This window comes from Chlorocebus sabaeus, chromosome 22 (assembly GCF_047675955.1).
Source record: "Chlorocebus sabaeus isolate Y175 chromosome 22, mChlSab1.0.hap1, whole genome shotgun sequence".
Lineage (NCBI taxonomy): Eukaryota > Metazoa > Chordata > Mammalia > Primates > Cercopithecidae > Chlorocebus > Chlorocebus sabaeus.
In genome coordinates, this window is record NC_132925.1 from 21,446,935 (window position 1) to 21,471,756 (window position 24,822).

Genomic DNA, 24,822 nt, shown 5'->3' on the forward strand with positions numbered 1-24,822 from the left:
GCTCTGTGTTTCCACCCAAATCTCATGCTGAATTGTAATCCCCAGCATTGGAAGTGGGGCCTGGTGGGAGGCAATTGGATCATGGGGTTGGTTTCTAATGGTTTAGCACCATCCCCCTAGTGCTGTCTCATGATAGAGTTCTCATAAGATTCTAGTTGTTTAAAAGTGTGCAGCACACCCTGCTTCACTCTCTTCCTTCTGCTCCAGCCATGTAAGATGTGCTCCCTTCCTCTTTGCATTCCGCCATGATTGTAAGTTTCCTAAGGCCTCCCCATCCATGCTTCCTGTATAGCCTGTTGAACTGTGGGTCTGTTAAATCTCTTTTATTTACAAATTACCCAGTCTCAGATAATGCAGGAATGAACTAATACAGATTAGTAGCTCCCAAGGAACCAGACCATTGAGGGAAGTAGGGAGAAAAAAGAAGGGAGAAATACCAGTAAATGCCCCGTATGGGCCACCAAGATGCTCAGTGAGGTGTCAGAGCCCCAGCAATGGAAGCTGGTCAACTCGTGGGTTGGTAAGAAAAATTTACTGGCAACAGTATAGGTTTGAAAAGGAAAAATTTATTAGATAGAAAGAATGCTGCAGAAGGGTGCAGCAGGGCACCTTAGCAAGGAAGAACTGAGTGCACTGTAGTGGATTTTCCCTTAGGGGTATTTGTGGATTTTAAGGTGGGAGCTTAAGGGTAATTTGGACCATATTAGCCATGTAGGTTATGAAAAATGAACACATTTATAGACATTTTGGTGCCTTGATGTCAGCAAGGGTTGCACAATGAGTTTCGATATGCATGCATTCTGGAGATGTACAGAAATTCTAGTTACCTATATATTGTTATTAAGGCCTGATGCCAGATGCCTGCTTTAGATAATGGGGAAGTCTAATTACTTCTGAATTCCTCACATAGGAGTTTTGCCTCTAGATCATCTGCTTGATGGCCACCAGGTAATCGTTGCTTTCCTCAATATTGATGGGGATCAGAGAGTAAACGTGGGGTAGAGAGTTCTTGCTGATTTAGTAGAGTTCTTGCTAAAATTGGATTTTTTTGTATTTATTTTTATTATTATTATTATACTTTAAGTTCTAGTATATATGAGCACAACATGCAGGTTTGTTACATATGTATACATGTGACATGTTAGTGTGCTACACGCATTAATTCGTCATTTACATTAGGTGTACCACCTAACGCTATCCCTCCCCCCTCCCCCCATCCCACGACAGGCCCCGGTGTGTGATGTTCCCCTTTCTGTGTCCAAGTGTTCTTATTGTTCAGTTCCCACCCATGAGTGAGAACACGCGGTGTTTGGTTTTCTGCTCTTGTGATAGTTTGCTGAGAATGATGGTTTCCAGCTTCATCCATGTCCCTAGAAAGGACATGAACTCATCCTTTTTTATGGCTGCATAGAATTCCATGGTATATATGTGCCACATTTTCTTAATCCAGTCTATCATTGATGGACATTTGGGTTGGTTCCAAGTCTTTGCTATTGTGAATAGTGCCGCAATAAACATACGTGTGCATGTGTCTTTATAGCAGCATGATTTACAGTCATTTGGATATATACCCAGTAATGGGATGGCTAGGTCAAATGGTATTTCTAGTTCTACATCCTTGAGGAATCGCCACACTGTCTTCCACAATGGTTGAACTAGTTTACAGTCCCACCAACAGTGTAAAAGCATTCCTATTTCTCCACATCCTCTCCAGCACCTGTTGTTTCCTGACTTTTTAATGATCCCCATTCTAACTGGTGTGAGATGGTATCTCATTATGGTTTTGATTTGCATTTTTCTAATGGCCAGTGATGATGAGCATTTTTTCATGTGTCTGTTGGCTGCATAAATGTCTTCTTTTGAGAAGTGTCTGTTCATATCCTTCACTCACTTTTTGATGGGGTTGATTTTTTCTTGTAAATTTGTTTAAGTTTTTTTTAGATTCTGGGTATTAGCCCTATGTCAGATGTATAGATTGCAAAAATTGTCTACTATTCTATAGGTTGCCTGTTCACTCTGATGGTAGTTTCTGTTGCTGTGCAGAAGCTCTTTAGTTTAATTAGATCCCATTTGTCAATTTTTGCTTTTGTTGACATTGCTTTTGGTGTTTTAGACAATGAAGTCCTTTCCCATGCCTATGTCCTGAATGGTATTGCCTAGGTTTTCTTCTAGAGCTTTTATGGTTTTAGGTCTAACATTTAAGTCCTTAATCCATCTTGAATTAATTTTTGTATTAGGTGTAAGGAAGGGATCCAGTTTCAGCTTTCTACATATGACTAGCCAGTTTTCCCAGCACCATATATTAAATAGGGAATCCTTTCCCCATTTCTTATTTTTGCCAGGTTTGTCAAAGATCAAATGGTTGTAGATGTGTGGTAATATTTTTGAGGGCTCTGTTCGGTTCCATTGGTCTATATCGCTGTTTTGGTTACTGTAGCCTTGTAGTATAGTTTGAAGTCAGGTAGCATGATGCCTCTAGCTTTGTTCCTTTTGCTTAGGATTATCTTGGCAATGCAGGCTCTTCTTTGGTTCCATATGAAATTTAAAGTAGTTTTTCCAATTCTGTGAAGAAAGTCATTGGTAGCTTGATGGGGATGGCATGGAATCTATAACTTACCTTGGGCAGTATGGCCATTTTCACAATATTGATTCTTCCTGTCCATGAGCATGGAATATTCTTCCATTTCTTCGTGTCCTCTTTTATTTTGTTGAACAGTGGTTTGTAGTTCTCCTTGAAGAGGTCCTTCACATCCCTTGTAAGTTGGATTCCTAGGTATTTTATTCTCTTTGAAGCAATTGTGAATGGGAGTTCACTCATGATTTGGCTCTCTGTCTGTTAAGGGTGTATAGGAATGCTTGTGATTTTTGCACATTGATTTTGTATCCTGAGACTTTGCTGAAATCGCTTATCAGCTTCAGGAGATTTTGGGCTGAGACAATGGGGTTTTCTAAAAATACAATCATTTCATCTGCAAACAGGGACAATTTGACTTCCTCTTTTCCTAATTGAATACCCTTTATTTCTCTCTCCTGCCAGATTGCCCTGGCCAGAACTTCCAACACAATGTTAAATAGGAGTGGTGAGAGAGGGCATCCCTGTCTTGTGCCAGTTTTCAAAGGGAATGCTTCAAGTTTTTGCCCATTCAGTATGACATTGGCTGTGGGTTTGTCATAAATAGCTCTTATTATTTTGAGATACATTCCATCAATACCGAATTTATTGAGAGTTTTTAGCATGAGGGGCTGTTGAATTTTGTCAAAGGTCTTTTCTGTATCTATTGAGAAAATCATGTGGTTTTTGTCTTTGGTTCTGTTTATATGCTGGATTATGTTTATTGATTTGCATATGTTGAACCAGCTTTGCATCCCAGGGAGGAAGCCCACTTGATCATGGTGGATAAGCTTTTTGATGTGCTGCTGGATTCGGTTTGCCAGTATTTTATCGAGGATTTTTGCATCGACGTTCATCAGGGATATTGGTCTAAAATTCTCTTTTTTTGTTGTGTCTCTGCCAGGTTTTGGTATCAGGATGATGCCGGCCTCATAAAATGAGTTAGGGAAGATTCCCTCTTTTTCCATTGATTGGATAGTTTCAGAAGGAATGGTACCAGCTCCTCCTTGTACCTATGGTAGAATTCACCTGTGAATCCATCTGGTCCTGGACTTTTTTTGATTGGTAGGCCATTAATTATTGCCTCAATTTCAGAGCCTGTTATGGGTCTCTTCAGGGATTCAACTTCTTCGTGGTTTAGTCTTGGGAGGGTGTATGTGTCCAGGAATGTATCCATTTCTTCTAGATTTTCTAGTTTCTTTGCATAGAGGTGTTTATAGTATTATCTGATGGTAGTTTGTACTTCTGTGGGATCAGTAGTGATATCCCCTTTATCTTTTTTTTTTTTTTTTTTTTTTTTTTTTTGCTATAAATACACGTGTTTGGTGAGTGAGGGGAAACAGAAGGCAGAGAGATGGCCCTTTACATAGCTGGTATAGGCTCGGAGGTGGAACGCCAGAGAGACAGACACACAGACAGTCCGCCTAGCAGGGCAGGCCAAGCAGCATTCTGGGGCTTGTAACACTTGATTGGTGGGCGACAGCGGGGAGAAGGTCTGGCCCAGGGTTGGAGGGGCCGAGGCACCCTGCAGGCTCCAAGGTCCAAGGTCCTGGGTGGCATCAGCGGTGGCACCTGGGCTCAGCTCACATCATTCAGGGCCTTGCGGGCAAACTCGGGCAGCACAAACGCGGTGCGGTGCACGTCAGGGTTGTAGTCCTTCAGCTGCATCTGTGCCACCTGCTGCTGTGTCAGCGACTGCACCGGCTCCTGGAAGTTGGTGCTCAGGTTCTTGCTGCACAGCATGAAGCCGATCTGGCCGCTGGGGTCGGTGGGGATGGTGCAGTAGGCATAGGCCACTACGGGGAACAGGGACTGGCAGAACTGCCACATCTCCTTCATGAGGTCCAGGTGCAGCCACTGGCACTCACCCTGGCAGCAGAGGACACCATCTTCCATGAGGGCCGTCTTCATGAGCTGGTAATAGGACTCCTTGAAGAGGCTTTTGGCGGGGCCCATAGGGTCTGAGGAGTCAGTGATGATCACACGGAAGGCATCCTGATTCTGTTTCATGAACTCAAAACCATCAACCACATGTAGGGTCAGCTTCGAGCTAGAGTAGCCAATGGCCATGCCTGGCAGGAACTTCTTGGAGACTTGGATGACATCCTCGTGGATCTCACACTGGACCAGACTCCATAGAGGGGTGCCCTACCACCTTACGCAGGACACCTCCATCTCCGCCCCCATGATCAGCACCTTTCGCGGGTTGGGGTGGCTACAGAGAGGCAGGTTGGCCATCATCTCGTGGTAGGAGAACTTGTCCCTCTCCCTGCACTGGATGACACCGTCCAACACCAGCACGTTGCCATAGGTCTTACTGCGGAAGGCTAGGATGTCCTGGTAGCGCCAGCGCCAGTAGTGGAACAGCTGCTCCACCTGCAGCGACAGGGCCTGGCCGGGCCACATACTGCAGGTCTGGAGGAACCAGCCCGTGGGGGCCGGGCTCCATGGCGGGCAGGTGGGCGGACGGCTCAGGGCAGTTGCAGGGGACTGCAGGCCCAGTGGAGCCTCAGCACAAGGGGACCAGCTCCGCCCGCTGCCTGCCCCTTTATCATTTTTTATTGCGTCTATTTGATTATTCTCTCTTTTCTTCGTTATTAGTCTTGCTAGCGGTCTATCAATTTTGTTGATCTTTTCAAACACCAGCTCCTGGATTCGTTGATTTTTTGAAGGGTTTTTTGTGTCTCTATCTCCTTCAGTTCTGCTCTGATCTTAGTTATTTCTTGCCTTTGCTAGCTTTTGAATGTGTTTGCTCTTGCTTCTCTAGTTCTCTTAATTGTGATGTTACGGTGTCAATTTTAGATCTTTCCTGCTTTCTCTTGTGGGCATTTAGTGCTGTAAATTTCCCTCTACACACTGCTTTAAATGTGTCCCAGAGATTCTGGTATGTTGTATCTTTGTTCTCATTGGTTTCAAAGAACATCTTTATTTCTGCCTTCATTTTGTTATGTACCCAGTAGTCATTCAGGAGCAGGTTGTTCAGTTTCCATGTAGTTGAACGGTTTTGAGTGAATTTCTTAATCCTGAGTTCTACTTTGATTGCACTGTGGTCTGAGAGAGACAGTTTGTTATAATTTCTGTTCTTTTACATTTGCTGAGGAGTGCTTTACTTCCAACCATGTGGTCAATTTTGGAATAAGTGTGATGTGGTGCTGAGAAGAATGTATATTCTGTTGATTTGGGGTGGAGAGTTCTGTCTACGTCTATTACGTCTCCTTGGTGCAGAGCTGAGTTCAATTCCTGGATATCCTTGTTAACTTTCTGTCTCGTTGATCTGTCTAATGTTGACAATGGGGTGTTAAAGTCTCCCATTATTATTGTGGGGGGGTGTAAGTCTCTTTTTAGGTCTCTAAGGACTTGCTTTATGAATATGGGTGCTCCAGTATTGGGTGTATATATATTTAGGATAGTTAGCTCTTCTTGTTGAATTGATCCCTTTACCATTATGTAATGGCCTTCTTTTCATCTTTGTTGGTTTAGTCTTTTTCTGTTTTATCAGAGACTAGTATTGCAACCCCTGCTTTTTGTTTGTTTGTTTGTTTGTTTTCCATTTGCTTGGTAGATCTTCCTCCATCCCTTTATTTTGAGCCTATGTGTGTCTCTGCACATGAGATGGGCCTCCTGAATACAGCACACTGATGGGTCTTGACTCTTTATCCAATTTGCCACACTGTGTCTTTTAATTGGAGCATTTAGCCCATTTACATTCAAGGTTAATATTGTTATGTGTGAATTTGATCCTGTCATTATGATGTTAGCTGGTTATTTTGTTCGTTAGTTTATGCAGTTTCTTCCTAGCATCGATGGACTTTACAATTTTGCATGTTTTTGCAGTGACTGGTACCAGTTATTCCTTTCCATGTTTAGTGCTTCCTTCAGGAGCTCTTGTAAGGCAGGCCTTGTGGTGACAAAATCTCTCGGCATTTGCTTGTTTGTAAAGGATTTTATTTCTCCTTCACTTATGAAGCTTAGTTTGGCTGGATATGAAATTCTGGGTTGAAAATTCTTTTCTTTAAGAATGTTGAATATTGGACCCCACTCTCTTCTGACTTGTAGAATTTCTGCTAAGAGATCTGCTGTCAGTCTGATGGGCTTCCCTTTGTGGGTAACCCGACCTTTCTCTCTGGCTGCCTTTAACATTTTTTCCTTCATTTCAACTTAGATGAATCTGACAATTATGTGTCTTAGAGTTGCTCTTCTCAAGGAGTATCTTTGTGGCATTCTCTGTATTTCCTGAATCTGAATGTTGGCCTGCCTTGCTAGGTTGGGGAAGTTCTCCTGGATAATATCCTGAAGAGTGTTTTCCAACTTGGTTCCATTCTCCCTGTCACTTTCAGGTACACCAATCGGACATAGATTTGGTCTTTTCACATAGTCCCATATTTCTTGGAGGCTTTGTTCATTTATTTTTACTCTTTTTTCTCTAAACTTCTCTTCTTGCCTCATTTCATTAATTTGATATTCAATCACTGATACCCTTTCTTCCACTTGATCGAATTGGCTACTGAAGCTTGTGCATGCATCACGTAGTTCTTGTGCCATGGTTTTCAGCTCCATCAGGTCATTTAAGGACTTCTCTACACTAGTTATTCTAATTAGCCATTTGTCTAATCTTTTTTCAAGGTTTTCAGCTTCTTTGTGATGGGTTCAAACTTCCTCCTTTAGCTCAGAGAAGTCTGATCGTCTGAAGCCTTCTTCTCTCAACTCGTCAAGTCATTCTCTATCCAGCTTTGTTCCATTGCTGGTGAGGAGCTGCATTCCTTTGGAGGAGAAGAGATGCTCTGATTTTCAGAATTTTCAGCTTTTCTGCTCTGGTTTATCCCCATCTTTATGGTTTTATTTACCATTGGTCTTTGATGATGGTAACATACCTGTGGGGTTTTGGTGTGGATGTCCTTTCTATTTGTTAGTTTTCCTTCTAACAGTCAGTACCCTCAGCTGCAGGTCTGTTGGAGTTCGCTGGAGGTCCACTCCAGACCCTGTTTGCCTGGGTATTACCAGCGGAGGCTGCAGAACAGCGAATATTGCAGAACAGCAAATGTTGTGCCTGATCGTTCCTCTGGAAGCTTCGTCTCAGAGGGGTACCCGGCCGTGTGGGGTGTCAGTCTGCCCCTACTGGGGGGTGCCTCCCTGTTAGGCTACTCGGGACTCAGGGATCCACTTAAGGAGCCAGTCTGTCCATTCTCAGATCTCAGACTCTGTGCTGGGAGAACCACTACTCTCTTCAAAGCTGTCAGACAGGGACATTTAAGTCTGCAGAAGTTTCTGCTGCCTTTTGTTCAGCTATGCCCTGCTCCCAGAGGTGGAGTCTACAGAGGTAGGAAGGCCTCCTTGAGCTGTGGTGGGCTCCACCCAGTTCGAGCTTCCTGGCCCCTTTGTTTACCTACTTAAACCTCAGCAATGGCGGGTGCCCCTCCCCCAGCCACCTTGCAGTTCAATCTCAGACTGCTGTGCTAGCAATGAGCAAGTCTCCATGGGTGTGGGACCCTCTGAGCTAGGCACGGGATATAATCTCCTGGTGTGCCATTTGCTAAGACCACTGGAAAAGCGCAGTATTAGGGTGGGAGTGACCCGATTTTCCAGGTACTGTCTGTCTCAGCTTCCCTTGGCTAGGAAAGGGAATTCCCTGACCCCTTGTGCTTCCTGGGTGAGGCGATGCCTAACCCTGCTTTGGCTCACGCTTGGTGGGCTACACCCACTGTACTGCACCTACTGTCCGACAAGCCCCCGTGAGATGAACCTGGTACCTCAGATGGAAATGCAGAAGTCACCTGTCTTCTGTGTCACTCACGCTGGAAGCTGTAGACTAGAGCTGTTCCTATTTGGCCATCTTCGAACCGCATGCCTACATTCCTAAAAATGGATTTTACAAAGAAGTGCACAGATAGGCTCAGGAGAAGGTTTGGGAACTTGAGTAAAGGTAGGTCAAGCAAACAATCCTCATCAGTTATATGGATGAAGAGTCAAATAGGCCAAGTTTGGTGGCTCAGGCCTGTCATCCCAGCACTTTGGGAGGCCGAGGTAGGCAGACACTTAAGATCAGGAGTTTGAAATCAGCCTGGCCAACATGGTGAAACCCCATCTCTACTAAAAATACAAAAATTAGCTGGGCATGGTAGTGCACACCTGTAATCCCAGCTACTAGGGAAGCTGAGGTAGGAGAATTGCCTGAACCCAGGAGGTTGCAGTGAGCCAAGACTGCACCACTGTGCTCCAGCCTGGGTAACAGAGCAAGACTCCATCTCGAAAGGAAAAAAAAAAAAAAAGAAAAGAGTCAAATAAATCTCAAATATTTGAAGATACTTATTCTGAGACAAATATGAGTGACTGGCCAGGCATAGTGTCTCACACCTATAATCTCAGCACTTTAGAAGGCCTTGATGGGAGAATAACTTGAGTGCAGGAGTTTGAGACCAGCCTGGGCAACATAGTCAAACATCATCTCTACAAAAAAAAATAAGCAAAGTTAGCTTGGCCTAGTGGTGCATGCATGTAGTCCTAGCTACTCAGGTGGCTGAGGTGGGAGGATCACTTGAGTCCAAGAAGTTGAAGCTGCAGTGAGCCAAGATCACACCACTGCTCTCCAGCCTGGGTGACAGAGCACGACCCTGTCTCAAAAACAAACAATCAAATATAAGTGACCGTTGGCCTGTGACACAGCCCTTGGGAGGTCCTGAGAACATGTGCCCTACAACTTGAGCTACAACTTGATTTTATACATTTTAGGGAGACATAAGACATTAGTCAATACCTGTAAGATGTACACTGGTTCGGTCCAGAAAGGTGGGACAACTGGGAGTGGGGTTTGGGGGTGGGTGTCTTCCAGGTCATACATTTTAGAAATTTAAAGGTTTTCTGATTGGCAATTGGTTTAAATAGTTATTACCTAAAGACCTGGAATCAATAGAAAGAAATGTCTGGGTTATGATAAGGGGTTGTAGAGACCAAGGCTTCATCATGCAGATAAGGCCTCCAGGTAGCAGTCTTCAGAGAGAATAGATTATAGATGTTTCTTATCAGACTTGGAGTCTGTTCTATCAGTCTTAAGGTCTCTATGTTTATGTTAATGCTGGTCAGCTGTGAGGCATGTCTGATACCCACCACCCTCCACTTTCCATCATGGCCTGAACTAGTTTTTCAGATTAATTTTGGAATGCCCTTGGCCAAGGGGAGGGTCCATCAGCCAGTTGGGGGCTTAGAATTTTATTTAGAATTTATTTTTGGTTTACAGTAAGAAAGTTGGATCTGGCCAGCCACAGTGGCTCATGTCTGTAATCCCATCACTTTGAGAGGCTGAGGCAGGTGGATTACCTGAGGTTGGAGTTTGAGACCAGCCTGACCAACATGGAGAAACCCCATCTCTACTGAAAATACAAAATTAGCCAGGCATGGTGGCACATGCCTGCAATCTCATCTACTCAGGAGGCTGAGGCAGGAGAATCACTTGAACCCGGGAGGCAGAGATTGTGGGGTGAGCGAAGATCATGCCATTGCACTCCAGCCTGGGCAACAAGAGCAAAACTCCATTTCAAAAAAAAAAAAAAAAGAAAGAAAAGAAAGAAAGAAAGTTGAATCTACCTTACATGAGGTGTGAGTTATGATGGATATTATCAGCCCCATAGTTCCACCTATGAGAAAAGCAACAAAAGGAGGCTGTTAGCTCAACCACTGTTTTGTTCACCCAAAGACTCAAACTGAAACATTTATCTTTTTCTCCTGCAGTAAAGGAAGTGGTACATTTCATAAGACCAGTCTTCCTGTTGTTTTACAATAATGTGTCAACCTTAAACAAAGAGAGTTAGAAAATATGATTACGTATGGAGTTTACTAGAGCTCAAAGATTGAAGATGGCCACCCAGGAGCAGACTTCAAGTTGCCCTGAATATACACTTCAATTAGCAGTCATAACAATGAGTTTTTAAACCAGATAAGAAGAGTCAGTTCCTAAATTATTTAGCAAGTATTTACATTAAAATAACTTAAACTACTGATTAGCTATACATTTTTCTTTGTATCACAAATTCTAGGAACGTGAAGATAATGGCTTAGGTAGCTAGTCAGGCATAAAATGTCTTTTAAACAATTGCCACAGGCAGGGCATGGTGGCTCACATCTGTAATCCCAGCACTTTGGGAGGCCGAGGCAGGCAGATCATCTGAGATCAGGAGTTTGAGACAGCCTGGCCAACATGGTGAAACCCCATCTCTACTAAAAATACAAAAATTATTTGGGCATGGTGGCACATGCCTGTAGTTCCAGCTACTTGGGAGGCTGAGGCAGGAGAATCATTTGAATCCAGGAGGCGGAGGTTGCATTGAGCCGAGATCAAACCGTTGCACTCCAGCCTGGGCAACAGAGCGAGACTCTGTCTCAAAAAAAAAAAAAAAATGCCCAACTGAAGTCCCACACTTATGTCTCTCTGGACCTGATAAATTCTGCATACTCACAGAACTCAGACTGCTCTTAGCTATTTTTCTTTTCTTATAAGCACACAAACAAATTTAAAGGCTTGGCCTGGTATAGTGGCTCACACCTGTAATCCCACCACTTTGGGAGGCCAAGGTGAGCAGATCACTTGAGGTAAGGACTTCGAGACCAGCCTGTCCAATATTGTGAAACTCTGTCTCTACTAAAAATACAAAAATTAGCCAGGCATGGTGACATGGGCCTGTAATCCAAGCTACTTGGGAGGCTGAGGCACGACAATTGCTTGAACCCAGGAGGTGAAGGTTGCAGTGAGCAGAGATTGCACCACTGCACTCCAGCCTGGGCGACAAAGTGAGACTCTATCTCAAAAAAAAAAAAAGTAAAAGACTTAATTTTTTTTCTATGGAAATAAAGGAAGACACAGCTCTGACCTCTCCTTTTTCTTTCAGAATTTAATCCTCTGTCCTTTTCAAACGTATGTTACATCTTTATAATGGCTAAAGAAACCTCTTCTCAGTCTCACAATTTAGGACCTGGGAGCCATGTTTCAAAATGTGTATTCAAGGGAGATAGCTCTCATAGTTCTTCTGGGAGGGTAAGAACTGAATTTTGGTGGGCAGGGTGCCTTTGCCCAATCTTCAAAACTATATCCTCACGAAAGGATTTGAGGAGTTTGCTGCTTCTCATTTGGATAAAACCAATTAGCTAACACTGGTGATCCTCCTAACAATTATGCTAAACTTAAGATGAACTATATGTGACAAAATATGCTGTCAAGTTTTCTTACTTGAAGCCTATTTTTGTTTATCTTGAAAACATGTTTGTAATGGGTTGCATCTGCTTGTCAATATAAACGGGTGAGATTCCTTGTGTCTTTTCAGTCTCTTAATGAGTTGCCTATGATGTCCATCACATTGTGGTTTAATGTTCATTCAATAATAAAACTTTTCTATCTCTACTACCATTGTGGAGAGGATTTGGGGGTTGGGAGGTTTTTTTCATTTGTTTGCTTGTTTGTTTTGCATTCAAAATCTTTTTAATAAGAGGGTAGGATCCAGGGTTAGTTTTGGTAGCCTGGGCTGGCCAGTTGGCCTCTGGCATGCTCGAACTTCCGGCCCTTGGAGCAGACCTAGGCTTTGGTGTGGCTGTGTGGGGCTCCTGGGGCCTTGCCCAAATGCCTGTACACCTCTGGCCCTTGCGAGGACGGAGAGCAGGACAGTGCCGCAGCCCTTGGGGGAATCCAGGGCCAGCTGGTCGAAAGTGAGGATCTTGCCCCCTGCCCTGAGGATGCGGCTGCGGGCCCGGATGGTCACGCGCAGAGCACATACCTTCAGTTTGGGGACCTCCTGAACCTGCACGTCATCCGTTATGGTCCCCACAACCACAGCCATTTTGTTTTCCCAGCCAGGAAGCTTCATCTTCTGGATCATCCAGGAAAGGGACAGAGGCAGCCGGTTGCTGTGACTCATAAACAAACTCTTCAGCACAACCTGGTTGAATGTGGAATTGGTTCTTCTGGCCAGAAACCTGTACTTGACCAACAGCTTCAGGTAGATATCCTGGCTCTTGGGCTCCTTGCGCTGGTGAACCTTTCGGTACTTCTTGTGGCGGATGTCAACTCCCATGATGGCGCCTCCCGCTCAGCCAGGTCTGGAAAGAGCAATTTTTTTTTTTTTAAGAGAGACAGGGTCTCACTATGTTGCCCAGGCTGGTCTTGAACTCCTGGGCTCAAGTGATCCTCCTGCCTTGGCCTCCCAAAATGCTGGGAATATTTTGTTTTTAATTGTATTTTCCCAACAATAATATACCATTTCCTAAGTCCTGGAGCAATCAGGTAATAGAAGACACCACCTTCAGGCAGAGAGAGGAGGAAGCAGCCAAGGTATTGCATAGCAATGAATTTTGCAAAGCATTAAACTACAGTAAGTCCTCATTTAACTTCATAGACAGTATCAACCTTAAATAATGAGATTCAGAAAATATGATTAAATATAGTTTATCTGATCTCAAAGCTTAAGGGTGGCTACCAAGGAGCATAGATTCAAGTTGTCCTAAATGTACACTCTGATTAGCAGCAGTTACAAGTGGCTTTTTAAAGCAAAAGAGAAGAGGCAGCTCATACATTTTTTTACCAAAAATCTACATCAAAATAACATAAGCTATTGATTGTCTACACATTGTTCTTTGTATCACAAATTCCAGAAGCATGAAAATAATAAGTGAGGCACCTAGCCGTGAGAACAAATGCTTTTAAACAATTACCCCTGGGCGGCCAGGTGCAGTGGCTTACACCTGTAATCCCAGCACTCTGGGAGGATGACATGGGTGGATCACGAGGTCAGCAGTTCAAGACCAGTCTGACCAACATGGTGAAACCCCATCTCTACTAAAAATACAAAAATTACCCCTCATGGTGGCAGGCGCCTCTAATCCCAGCTACTCAGGAGGCTGAGGCAGGAGAATTGCTTGAACCTGGGAGGCGGAGGTTGCAGTGACCCGAGATAGCACCACTGCACTCCAGCCTGGGCGACAGAGTAAGACTCCATCTCAAAAACAAACAAACAAAAAAAAACCGTTACCGCTGGGCCTGGGTTGGGAAGCAATGGGAATTGGGGCTGTATGTGACCAAAGTCCCATACTCATGTTTCTCTGGGCTTAAAAATTTTGCAAACCTCATATAACTCAAACTGCTCTGAGCTATTTTTCTTTCCTCAGTAGGTTATTGAAGCTGCCACTTTGAGCTAAATAATGCATAATAAAACCAAATTTACCTTAGGCTAATTGATATAAACAAGAGTTAAGTTCCTAAGGCATATTTCAAGTCACAAAAACATTACAAAACTTCTAAATAAGGACAAAAAACACCTCTAATATTAAACACTGAAATAAACATGAACTGTACATACATTTTTAAAGGATTAATAAAAACAAGATAATTGTCCAATTTTTGGTGAATCAGGTAGTGATGACGGTCATAATGGTGTTGGGTTAAATCAAGAAATAAATGTTTGCAAAGCAAAAACTGTTAAGTTTTTGGAAAGGGGTTACTGGAAAGGGGTCCCAAACCAGACCCCAAGAGAGAGTTATTGGATCTCATGCAAGAAAGAATTTGAAGCGAATCTAGAAACTGAGAGTAAGTTTATTAGAGAAGTAAAGAAACAAAATAATGGCTACTGCATAGGCAGAGCAGCAGCTTGGAATGCTTAACTGATAATACTTATAGTTATTTCTTTATTATATGCTAAACAAGGAGTGGATTATTCATGAGTTTTCCAGGAAAGAGGTAGACAATTCCCAGAACTGAGGGTTTCTCCCCTTTTTAGACCACATAGTGTAACTTCCCAACATGGCTGTGGCATTGGTAGACTGTCATGGTGCTGATGGAAGTGTCTTTTAGCATCCTAATGCATTCTAATTAGCATGTAACGAACAGTCAGAATTATCAGAGGTCAATTTGGTCACCATCTTGGTTTTGGTTGGCTTCTTTATCACATGCTGTTTTACCAGCAATGTCTTTGTGTCCTGTATCTTGTGCCGACCTCCTATCTCATCCTGTGACTAAGAATGCCTAACCTCCTGGGAATGCAGTCCAGTAGGTCTCAGCCTTATTGTACCCAGTCCCTACAAAAGATGGAGTTGCAGGCTGGGCGCAGTAGCTCATGCCTGTAATCCCAGCACTTTGGGAGGCCAAGGCAGGCGGATCACCTGAGGTCGGGAGTTTGAGACCAGCCTGACCAACATGGAGAAACCCCGTCTCTGCTAAAAATACAAAAAAATTAGCCGGGCATGGTGGCCCATGGGGTGAGCCGAGATCGAGCCATTGCACTCCAGCCTGGGCAACAAAAGTGAAACTCTGTCTCAAAAAAAAAAAAAAAAAAAAAGATGGAGTTACTTTGGTTCAAATGCCTCTGACATAAACAGCACTTCCTCCCACCATGCAGTTCAGTAACAATCACAAACATGGCAGGCTCATTGAGCGCTTTCATACCACATTGTTTATTGTCATACATTTTGTATGATCACTGTATAATTTACAAATTTTATTTTACAATAAGCTGTATTAACTCTTTCATTCATTTTCCAATCTATTTATTCCACCAGTTCAGGGTCAAGGATAGCCAGAGTCTATCCAGCAGCTCAGGGCACAACACAGAAACCAGACCTGAACAGAACATCATCATATTGCACAGTGCCCTCACGCACACCTGAATTAACTCTGATTGGTACAATGTACACATGCCAATTAACCTAATGTGCACATCTTTGGATTGTGAAAGGAAACTGGAGTACTAAGAGAAAACCCACACCCACATTATTTGAGCACCTGCTGTACAGCACAATTCTTTTGTTTGGTTTCTGACTCTCTTTGTCCAAAGACTTTCATTTCATTAAAGTTTTAAAAGGCAAAAAAGGCCTGGCCTTCAGCAACCTTTGCAAAATTATGATAGTAAAAGAAGTCTGACATGGCTGACTCCATTTTGCTTCTAAATTCTAAGCTGTCTATGCTTATTCCTCAGTGTAGCCTAAGCTAATCATGGGTGGAATTTATATTCTAATTTGAAAGCAAAGACAATAATAGTTCCTCTCTAAAACTAACCCTCTTCTTGTTCAGAGATTGATAACCACATTTGTAAGATTGACAAAAGGCCAGAAGATTAGGATTATGGGAGGGGCTTGAACTCTGGTATAGTTTCTATAAACCCTTGTTCCTCAGGAGTCATGTGGCCACAGGATTTATGACTTTCCCAATTGCTCCTATAGATAACATCACTGAGATTGGTCTTTTGAGATTTGTTTCAGACTTTCTGGCAACCAACTGACCCCACCAGGACCCATGACTCTTGACTCAGCTGGTCCTGTGGCCCCATCCAGAGGTAGACTCAGCACATGATGACTGTTTTCCACACCCCTATGATTTCATTCCCAACCAATCAACAGCACCCATTCCCTAGCCACCTGGCCACCAAATGGTCCATAAAATGTCTAGCCTGTTAGTTCCCAGAGAACTGATTTGAGAATTCAAGTTCCTCTATGTGGCTGGTTTCATGTCAATTAAACTTTCATTACTGCAATGTGGGGTTCTCAGTGAATTGATTTTGTCTGTGCAGCACTCAGGAAGAACTCATCAGGCAATTACGGGCCCAGAAAGGAGAGGCCTTCCTAATTTTGGCAGACTGTAGGGCAGAAATACCTATACCAAACGGAAAAAGAGAACCTTCATATGGTACTAAATACAGAGAATAAAATTGACTTTTGAAACAACAGCAATTATACTTTGACCTCCATTCCTAGATCATCTCTAATGAACTCTCCTCTTATGTGCCTACCACTCACTTTTGTGGTTGTATTATAAATCTTGGCATTACCTGACATTGCTCCACCGTGACATTCACAAAAGCAGATATCTGATTCTACCACAACCTCCTGTCACTTCAGCTTGCTTACTCAATTACATCTACTAACCTGTTTCTCACCTCCTTTGAAATCTTCAGTCAACTGTCCATTTACTTTCTACAGTCTTTCATCCCACCTTTTATTATTATTTGCCTCTCATTATACAGCTGAGACTTGTAGGGGAGGAAAACTGTCCTCTACCCTCTTAGGTTCTCCAGCTGGGTCTTTGAAATGAACTGACAACATACAAATTAACAGGAGAAAAGGCATACAAATTTATTTGAGGTTAAATGTTTTACATGGCACAGGAGTTCTCATAGAAAAAAAGAAACTCCCCCCCAAAAAAACAGCTAGGCTTGGAGAATTTGGACTGAGAAAGATAATTTCTTTTTTCAAGACAGGGTCTCACTCTGTCACCCAGGCTGAAGTGCAGTGGTATGATCATGGCTCACTACAGCCTTAAACTCCCAGACTCAAGCAATTCTCCTGCCTCAGCCTCCCAAGTAGCTGGGACTACAAGTGCAAACAACCATGCTCAGCTAGTTTTTTCATAAGAAAGATAAACTTAGAGAGAAGAGACAAGGCAAAGGAAAGGGACTTTGAGCTTCTATGAGTAACAAATTGAGGGAAGGCAAATATATGGGGAAACTGATGACAGATAAGGGCTAGTCAGTAGGTTTGTTTATGTAGACTCTTTCTCAGTGCCATCTCATCTCTGGTGATAAGTTGTTTTCTTCCTGGTATGTAACCATAATAGATTTGTTTCCTGATACACTCAGCAAGTCAATATACTGAGATACCAGGTTGCAGCAGATAAAGAGTTTTAATCATAGGGCTGCAAACAAGGAGACAAGAAGAAACCTCAAATCCATCTCCCCAAGGAGTTTGGGATTAGAGATTTTAAGGATTTTGCAGTGGGCTGAAGTATGGAGACTGTTGATTTGTAGAAAATTATAGAGTGAAACCATGGCAGAAGGAGATGAATAAACTGTTTTTTTTGTTTGTTGGTTGGTTTTTTAGACAGAGTCTCACTCTGTCTCCCAGGCTGGAGTGCAGCAGCACAGTAACAGTTCAATGTAGTCTTGACCTCCTGGGCTCAAAGAAACTGTATCCTCATGTTGATTCAGTTCCTTTGTGGGGGCTCTTCAAACATTCAAGTTGTACCACTAGAATTTGGAATCTGCTTAAGCACTTTTTTTTTTTTTTTTTTTTTTAAGACACTGTCTCACTCTGTTGCCCAGGCTGAGTGTAGTGGCACAATCACAGCTCACTTCAGCCTTAACCTCCTGGGCTCAAGCAATCTTCCCAACTCAGCTTCCTGAGTGGCTGGGAGTCTTACAGGTAGTTAAATAGGCATGTGTAGGGCAGGACAGGGCTCTTCCTCCCCACCCACTAGGAATGTCAGATGATGGTTCAACAGTTTTCACACTGACTCTCTAAAAATAATTTGGCAGTCAGTGACAGGGAGAGACAATCTCCTGATGATCCACAGCTATCACCATGAAAGTGTTAGGTTGGGCACATTGGCTCATGTCTGTAATCCCAGCACTTTGGGTGGCCAAGGCTGGTGGATCACTTGAGGTCAGGAGTACGAGAACAATCTAGCCAACAAGACAAAACCCTGCCTCTACTAAAAATACAAAAAAAACAGTTAGCCAGGCATTGTGATGCATGCCTGTAATCCCAGCTCCTCAGGAGGCTGAGGCACGAGAATCACTTGAACCTGGAGGCAGAGGTTACAGTGAGTCAAGATGGCACCACTGCACTCCAGACTAGGTGAAGGAGTGAAACTCTGTCTCAAAAAAAAAAAAAAAAAAAAAAAAAAGGCCTGGGCAGGGTGGCTCATGCCTGTAACTCCAGCACTTTGGGGGGCCAAAGCAGGTGGATCATGTGAGGTTAGGAGTTCAAGACCAACCTGGCCCACATAGTGAAACCCTGTCTCTACCAAAAAATACAAAAATTATTTGGGCTTAGTGGTACACACCTGTAGTCCCAGCTACTTGGAAGACTGAGATGGGAGAATCGCTTGAACCTGGGAGGCAGGTGTTGCAGTGAGCCAAGATTGTGCCACTGTATTCCAGCCTGGGTGACAGAGTGACATTCTGTCTTAAAAAGAAAACAAACAAACAAAAAAATTAAAGTGTTAGCTGAATGCAGACGCCAAGGAGAAGCAACTTCCTGGGTATTGGGGTCCGTGCCGGGGGTGGTGGAGAATGAACAGACACAAAAGACAAAGACAAACAGAGAACATGGCGGCCGCACTCAGAGCCTCCGCCTCACTTTATTTATACTCTATAAACCCCACGTCAGCAGAAAGAACGCAATGCAAAACAAACTTTCTTTTCCCAGATGTAACCTTCTACTCAGTTCCTTGTCTCTATGCTCTTCCTTATCTGCCCGCCTTCTTGGCGCCTACGGGAGTTCATTAAAAGTTCAATTGGAGATACTGTCCTTGAGCCCTATCTATTCTCAGCATACTGTTTTCAAAGGCCCCTGCATTTCCCCCTTTTTGTTTTGCCTCAATCCTAAAAAGGTAGCCCATATTTGTTCCTGTGTTTTCTTTTGTTTTTGGAGGCGACGGAGGGAGCATTGAATCACCAAGAGAAGTAGACCCAATCCAAGTGCCCAAAGCAATATACTTCTAGAGATTGTAGAAATCCATGTTTTCATCTGGGTCCATGGGTTAAAGGCAGCAAGGCGCTGACCCAGCTCCTGCAGGGTTACAGTTCCGGACAACACATGTAATTGTTGTCGAAATGCTTCGGAAATGTTCTGAGTGAGCTCTTGGATGTCCAAACTAATATTTTTATGGCCTACTAATAATTTTCGGATTTCGGTCTAATTCTGAGAGATGTTAAAAGGCACAGGCATTACACAAAATTGAGTGGAGTTCCAATCACATTGTAATGTTATCCAAGTACTGAGTACAGTGAGCTGATCTCCAAGCCATGTCAATGCTTGCTCCATGTTGTCTAATCTTTCAGCAAGTTGAGAATCAATGTTTCGTTGTTGAAGCCATAACCAGTGAGATTGTTCGTGCCATTGCTGCACAAATTCAGTATTTTGTATGCTTTGATGAAGAGCGAGCCCTGCTATGGCCGCAGTGGAGGCGATGGCGACAAGACTCATCACCGAGGCAATTATAAGTCCAAGGGCATGGTGGGTTCGCTGGAGAGAAGTCCAAATATAAGTCTCAAGAGGTGATGCCCCCCACGGTGGCGTAAGGTTAACAGGTAGCCAAATTTTCTTACGAGCCCTGAGGATATAAATATCTCCAGTAAAGTTGTGCCACCATGAATGATTGAGGCAAGACAAAAATGTACACGTATCTGTACAATTAACAATCTCCGTATCATTATCCCATGTCAAATTCCCTGCTAATAATAGGTAGGGCTTATGGACACAAGCAATAATATATCGGGAGGTATTCCGATATAACTGAATATGAAAGGAGTTATTCGGGTTAGAAAGATTAAGGGACATATTCCCCACAAAAGTGCTAATGGCATCGCGTGCAGCTAACAACTTCCAAAGATGACTCTGTACTTGTAAAGAGTGTCTAAGATGAGGCATAGGTGGCAACAGGCCTCCTTCACGCCATACCAAGGTTTCATTACCATTAGCGGCAATACTTTTATTTACCCGGTGCCATTTCAAAGGTATGTGACTAAATTTTGTTTGAAAATCACCGTGCACACTCCAATCAGTTATTTGCATCCCATTGTATTCTAATAAAATCTGGGGTTTAGTTTCCCGACATTGTTGCCACTTCAGCACCTCAATATTAGGGGAAACCTCTGGGATAGGACAAAAAGGTAAAGAACTAGGAATAGTCGCATTACTATATACATATGATTATACTGAAAGCTTCTAGTTACAATAATAATAGTATTAGCAGCCACATGACTATGATTATAGCGAACAGCCCAGGCTTCATGCGATTTTCGGAGACAATGAGGACTATTTCCCATGCATATTGGAAGTCCTTCCACTCCAAATTGGTATGTGTTGTTTATGATTCCCGTTTCCCGTTTTATGTTGTCCTTGTCTATATAGGGGGATGGCATCCAAGTAGTGTCATTGGTGAAAACCTTAATTTCCGCCTCTCCCCAGGCGACTCCCTGATACAAGGGTGGAAAGGGAATATAAGTCCAATATTCATACAAAGTCTCACTAAGGGAAATAAGTCCCCCGCCAAGGCACACCAACAAAGGAAGAAATGCATGCTGAATCCAATTTTCTTTTCAACAGAGTTTCAATCGTCTTGTAGGAAACCACTCAGGTCCACTCCCTGTAAGGACAAGAGCATAGCCCCATCCCTGTTTTAGAACTTGCCCTTGAACATACTTACCTTCTTCATTAGGATACCAAACCTTTAAATTGTCAGCGGGGACTATCACCGAGGGAGGTGAGGAAAGATGAGTTACAGCAGCGGAGTCTTGCAATTGTCTCCATTGATTCAAAAAATTTAAGGTAAAAAGAACCTTCAGAATCTGGTTTCTGGGGGGCTCATTTCCCCCTTTTTGTTTTAGTAGTTGAGTTTTTAAGGTTAAATTTGCACGCTCAATGATGGCTTGACCTTGACTGTTGCCCGGGATACCGGTGATATGTTGAATATTGTATTGCTGTAAAAAAACTTGTAATTTATGAGAGACATAAGCAGGGGCATTATCAGTTTTAAGTATAAGAGGAATGCCCATGATGGCGAAACAAGCTAAGAGATGTGTAATAAGAAAATTAACATTCTCAGATGGCAACGGAGTGGCCCACTGAAAATGAGAAAAGGTGTTAATGGTATGATGAACATATTTTAATTGTTTAAAAGAAGGGACATGTGTGACATCCATTTGCCAAATCTGATTAACTTGAGTATCTCGTGGATTAACCCCAGGATGGAAGGATGGAATGTTCAGAGGAGCACAGGAAGGACAAGCTCGAATAAGAGAACGAGCTTGTTTATGAGTTAAATGAAACCGTCGTTGAAGGCCAAAACTATTAGTGTGATGTAGAGTATGTTTTTGTTCTGCAGCCTGTAGGTGGCCAATTAAAAGCGAATCAATCTGAGTATTATCATGAACTAATGGTCCAGGAAATTGAGAATGAGAACGAAGATGAGTGATGAATAAAGGAGCTCGACGTTGGCTCAAAGTAGAGGATAACAAAGAAAAGAGTTTTTGAAAAGAAGAAGTAGCACAAAGAGGTAAAGTGGCCTGAGAAATATAAGAAGTAACAGAAACGGCGTATTGAGAATCACTAACAATATTACAACTAGTAGTAGGGAAATCAAGTAAGACCATGAGAATAGCAAACAATTCTTCCTGTTGTACTGAGGGATAAGGATAAACTGTAACTCGAGATTAATGAACACTCTAATATTTAGTCTTATTATTGTTATTAGCATTAGTAAAAAAGGTAGGACCTTGAACAGGAAATACAGAAATTGGCGAGAAAGGCAACACAGAATGTTGCCTAAAAAATGGAAAGATCAGAGACTTAGGATATTGGGTAGAAAATTGCCTAACAAATGAAGCGCAAGCAACTTGTCAAGAATCAGAAGTTGCAAGAAGATAAGTGATCTGACTATGAGTAAATTGAGAAATAATTAAGGAAGGATCTCTTCCCCAAAGTTGTCGACAATGATGTCGTCCTTTGATGATCAGTTTAGCTAAACGGTCAATATAAGTAGTCAAGTGTTTAGATGTTTTATTGGACAAAAAGATCCATTTTAGCGGCCGATTAGTTTGATGAATCATTTTTGTGGGAGAATGTAAAGTACGAAATAAACAAAAGGAAAGAGGAACGTCGGGAAGGATATAATGTAAATGGGCCTTTTGAAGTTGCTCTTCTACAAGCTGGAGTTCCTGTAAAGCCAAAGGAGTTAAATGACGTGATCTGTCCAAGTGATTGTCTCCTTCTAGAATAGAAAAAAGCTGTTATAACTGATATGTTGGTATTCCTAAAACAGGACGCATCTTTTGAAAGTCATTTTATGTTTTTAAATGATCACGTCAAATTTGAGTTTTTTGAGGTCGAATATTTTGTGCTCTTAAGGTATAACCTAAATATTGAATAGGAAAATCTACTTAAATTTTTTTTGGGGTAATATTAAGTGAGTAGAAAGAAAGCTGAGTTTGTAATGATGCAAAAGGACAAATTCTTGACACAAGGTAGGGCTGTTTAACATACCTTGATGTAAAACTTTCCATTGATATCGAGAAAGTGGCTGAGAATTATTAAAACAGGGACAGAGAAGATCCATATAATGATAAATTAACACAGTTGGAAACTGATTTTTTAGAGGATTTAAAGTCCTATGTACGAATTTTTGACATATAGTAGGGCTATTAAGTATACCGTGGGGAAGAAGCTTCTACTGATATTTTTGAATGGGCTGTTTATTATTATATTTAGGAATAGTAAAGGCAAACTTTTTATAATCTTGAGGTTGTAATGGAATAGAGGAAAAACAATTTTTGAGATCTATGACCATTAATTTTTAACTTTGTGGGATAAGGGCAGGATTAGGAAGACCAGGCTGTAAACTTCTCCTAGGTTGAATGTAAACATTTATAATTTTAAGATTAGTTAATAAACACCATTTTTTATTTTATTTATATATACATTTTTTTTTTTTCAAGACAAAGACAAAGACAAGGGAATTCCATGCAGAAGTACTTGGCTTTATATTCCCCTCGGCCGATTGTTTTTTGACTTACTCTTTTAAAGCTCCAAGTTTTTCTTTAGATAATGGCCACTGTTTCACCTAAACAGGAGTGTTAGTTTTCCACTTTAATTATAAAACTTGAGGCTGGTGAACAGTGGCTATGAGTTTAAAGGATTGTAGACCATTTTGAACATCATATTTTTGGCAGCTGAGGAAATATGAGGAATGTTTAAAAAAGCACCAAATTGTTATGAAAGATCTTGTCCCCAAAGATTAATATTGATAGGAACAATATAAAAAAAACTTGACCTTGTTGACCTTTAGGACCGACACAGGTTAAAGGTTCTACGTTTTGATAAATCACAGAAGCAGCACCCAAGCCAGTGAGTATAACTGAAACTTGTCTTTTTTCTTATTGTATAGGCCACTAATTTAAACAAATGATAGACACATCCACCCCCGTATCAATTAACCCTTTAAAAACTATTTCATTAATGTGCAATGAACATAAGGGCTTTTGATTAGAAACTAAAGTTTCCCAAAAAACAGTTTTTCTTGTGCTACCAAACCCTCCCTGTTGAGATACCTCTCTAGATAGGAACGGGAAAAAAAAGCAATAAAAGTAATTGTGTAATATGCTCCCCTGCCTCTAGGCGTATAAATTGTGAGACTTGTACCATAATAAGAATTTTATTAGTAATATTAGGATCAATGATTTTTGGAATCACCATTAACTCCCATATAGCACTGTTGTTTTGACCTAACAAAAGTCCTACATGTCCTTTTGGCAAAGGGCCACACACTCTAATAGCTAATTTATATACTCCTCTATTAGGAGACAAGGTATAAGGCTGAGTAATAGCTAAGTCAGCAGCGGTGCTCTGCTTAGTTGCCGCATAAAGCTGAGAAATTGGGGTAAGGTGTGGGATCCTTAAGAAGGACTTGAATTTATTCCTTGATGTTGTAGGCCATTGTTCACTGGGTAGTGTAGTAGACTCGTATTGTCACCAGTTGTGCAATTGTAACCACTGAGAACGATCAAGAAAAGCCTTCCCCAAAGTCTCCCAGTCTATAGGAATCATCAAATTTTTTGACGAAAAAGCATCAAGAAGACCAAAGATAAAAGGAGATTGAGGTCTATAGTTAGAAATGGCAGCTTTCATTTCTTTCAAAAATTTAAATTGTAAGGCATTAAATTGGACATTATTGCCACCATTTGGAAACTGAGCATTAGGAGCAAAAGAAGCACAAATAATTGGAAACAGATCCAGCTCCTTAAATTTTCTTATCTTTTCCTTTTCTCCCTCCCCCAATGGCGGGAAAGGCACTGAGAAAACTTTGCCAGACAAAGGTAAGGAAGCTGGGGGTTTGGAGGCACTGGAAAATCTTCTTCTAACAGGGCAGAAGGAAAAGAAACACGGAAAGCTTGCAAAGGTGAATTAGAAGAATGTATCTGTAATATTTGTTGAAGCATTTCCATAATACACTGCATGTCAGAATTCCCCTTAGAAGAAGGAAGAGCTGGCTTTTTCTCTTCTCCCCCTTTTGCTACCCCCCCATCCTCTGTTACCCTGGCACAAATGGGCTCCATTTCAGATTTATTTTTTTCCAAATCCTCAGATGCCTTACTTCCTGTGGCTACATCACCACACTCTGAATCAGTCTCAAGTAACTCTAATGCCTGAGTGATAGAGTTACACAAGGTCCACAAATTTAGAGGCATAGT

At 42.1% G+C, this 24,822-nt stretch overlaps 1 protein-coding gene across 1 annotated transcript; it reads right to left on the reverse strand.

Annotated features, from left to right (window-relative positions):
• Nucleotides 1–3,909: 3,909 nt before the first annotated feature.
• On the reverse strand, nucleotides 3,910–12,663 carry LOC103228684 (spermidine synthase-like). Its single transcript, XM_073009641.1, is given in 7 exon segments — nucleotides 3,910–4,739; nucleotides 4,741–4,798; nucleotides 4,801–5,157; nucleotides 8,403–8,464; nucleotides 9,363–9,466; nucleotides 12,367–12,496; nucleotides 12,572–12,663. Coding segments are annotated over 7 exon segments (1,353 nt in total). The 3' UTR covers nucleotides 3,910–4,189.
• Between the last annotated feature and the right edge of the window lie 12,159 nt (nucleotides 12,664–24,822).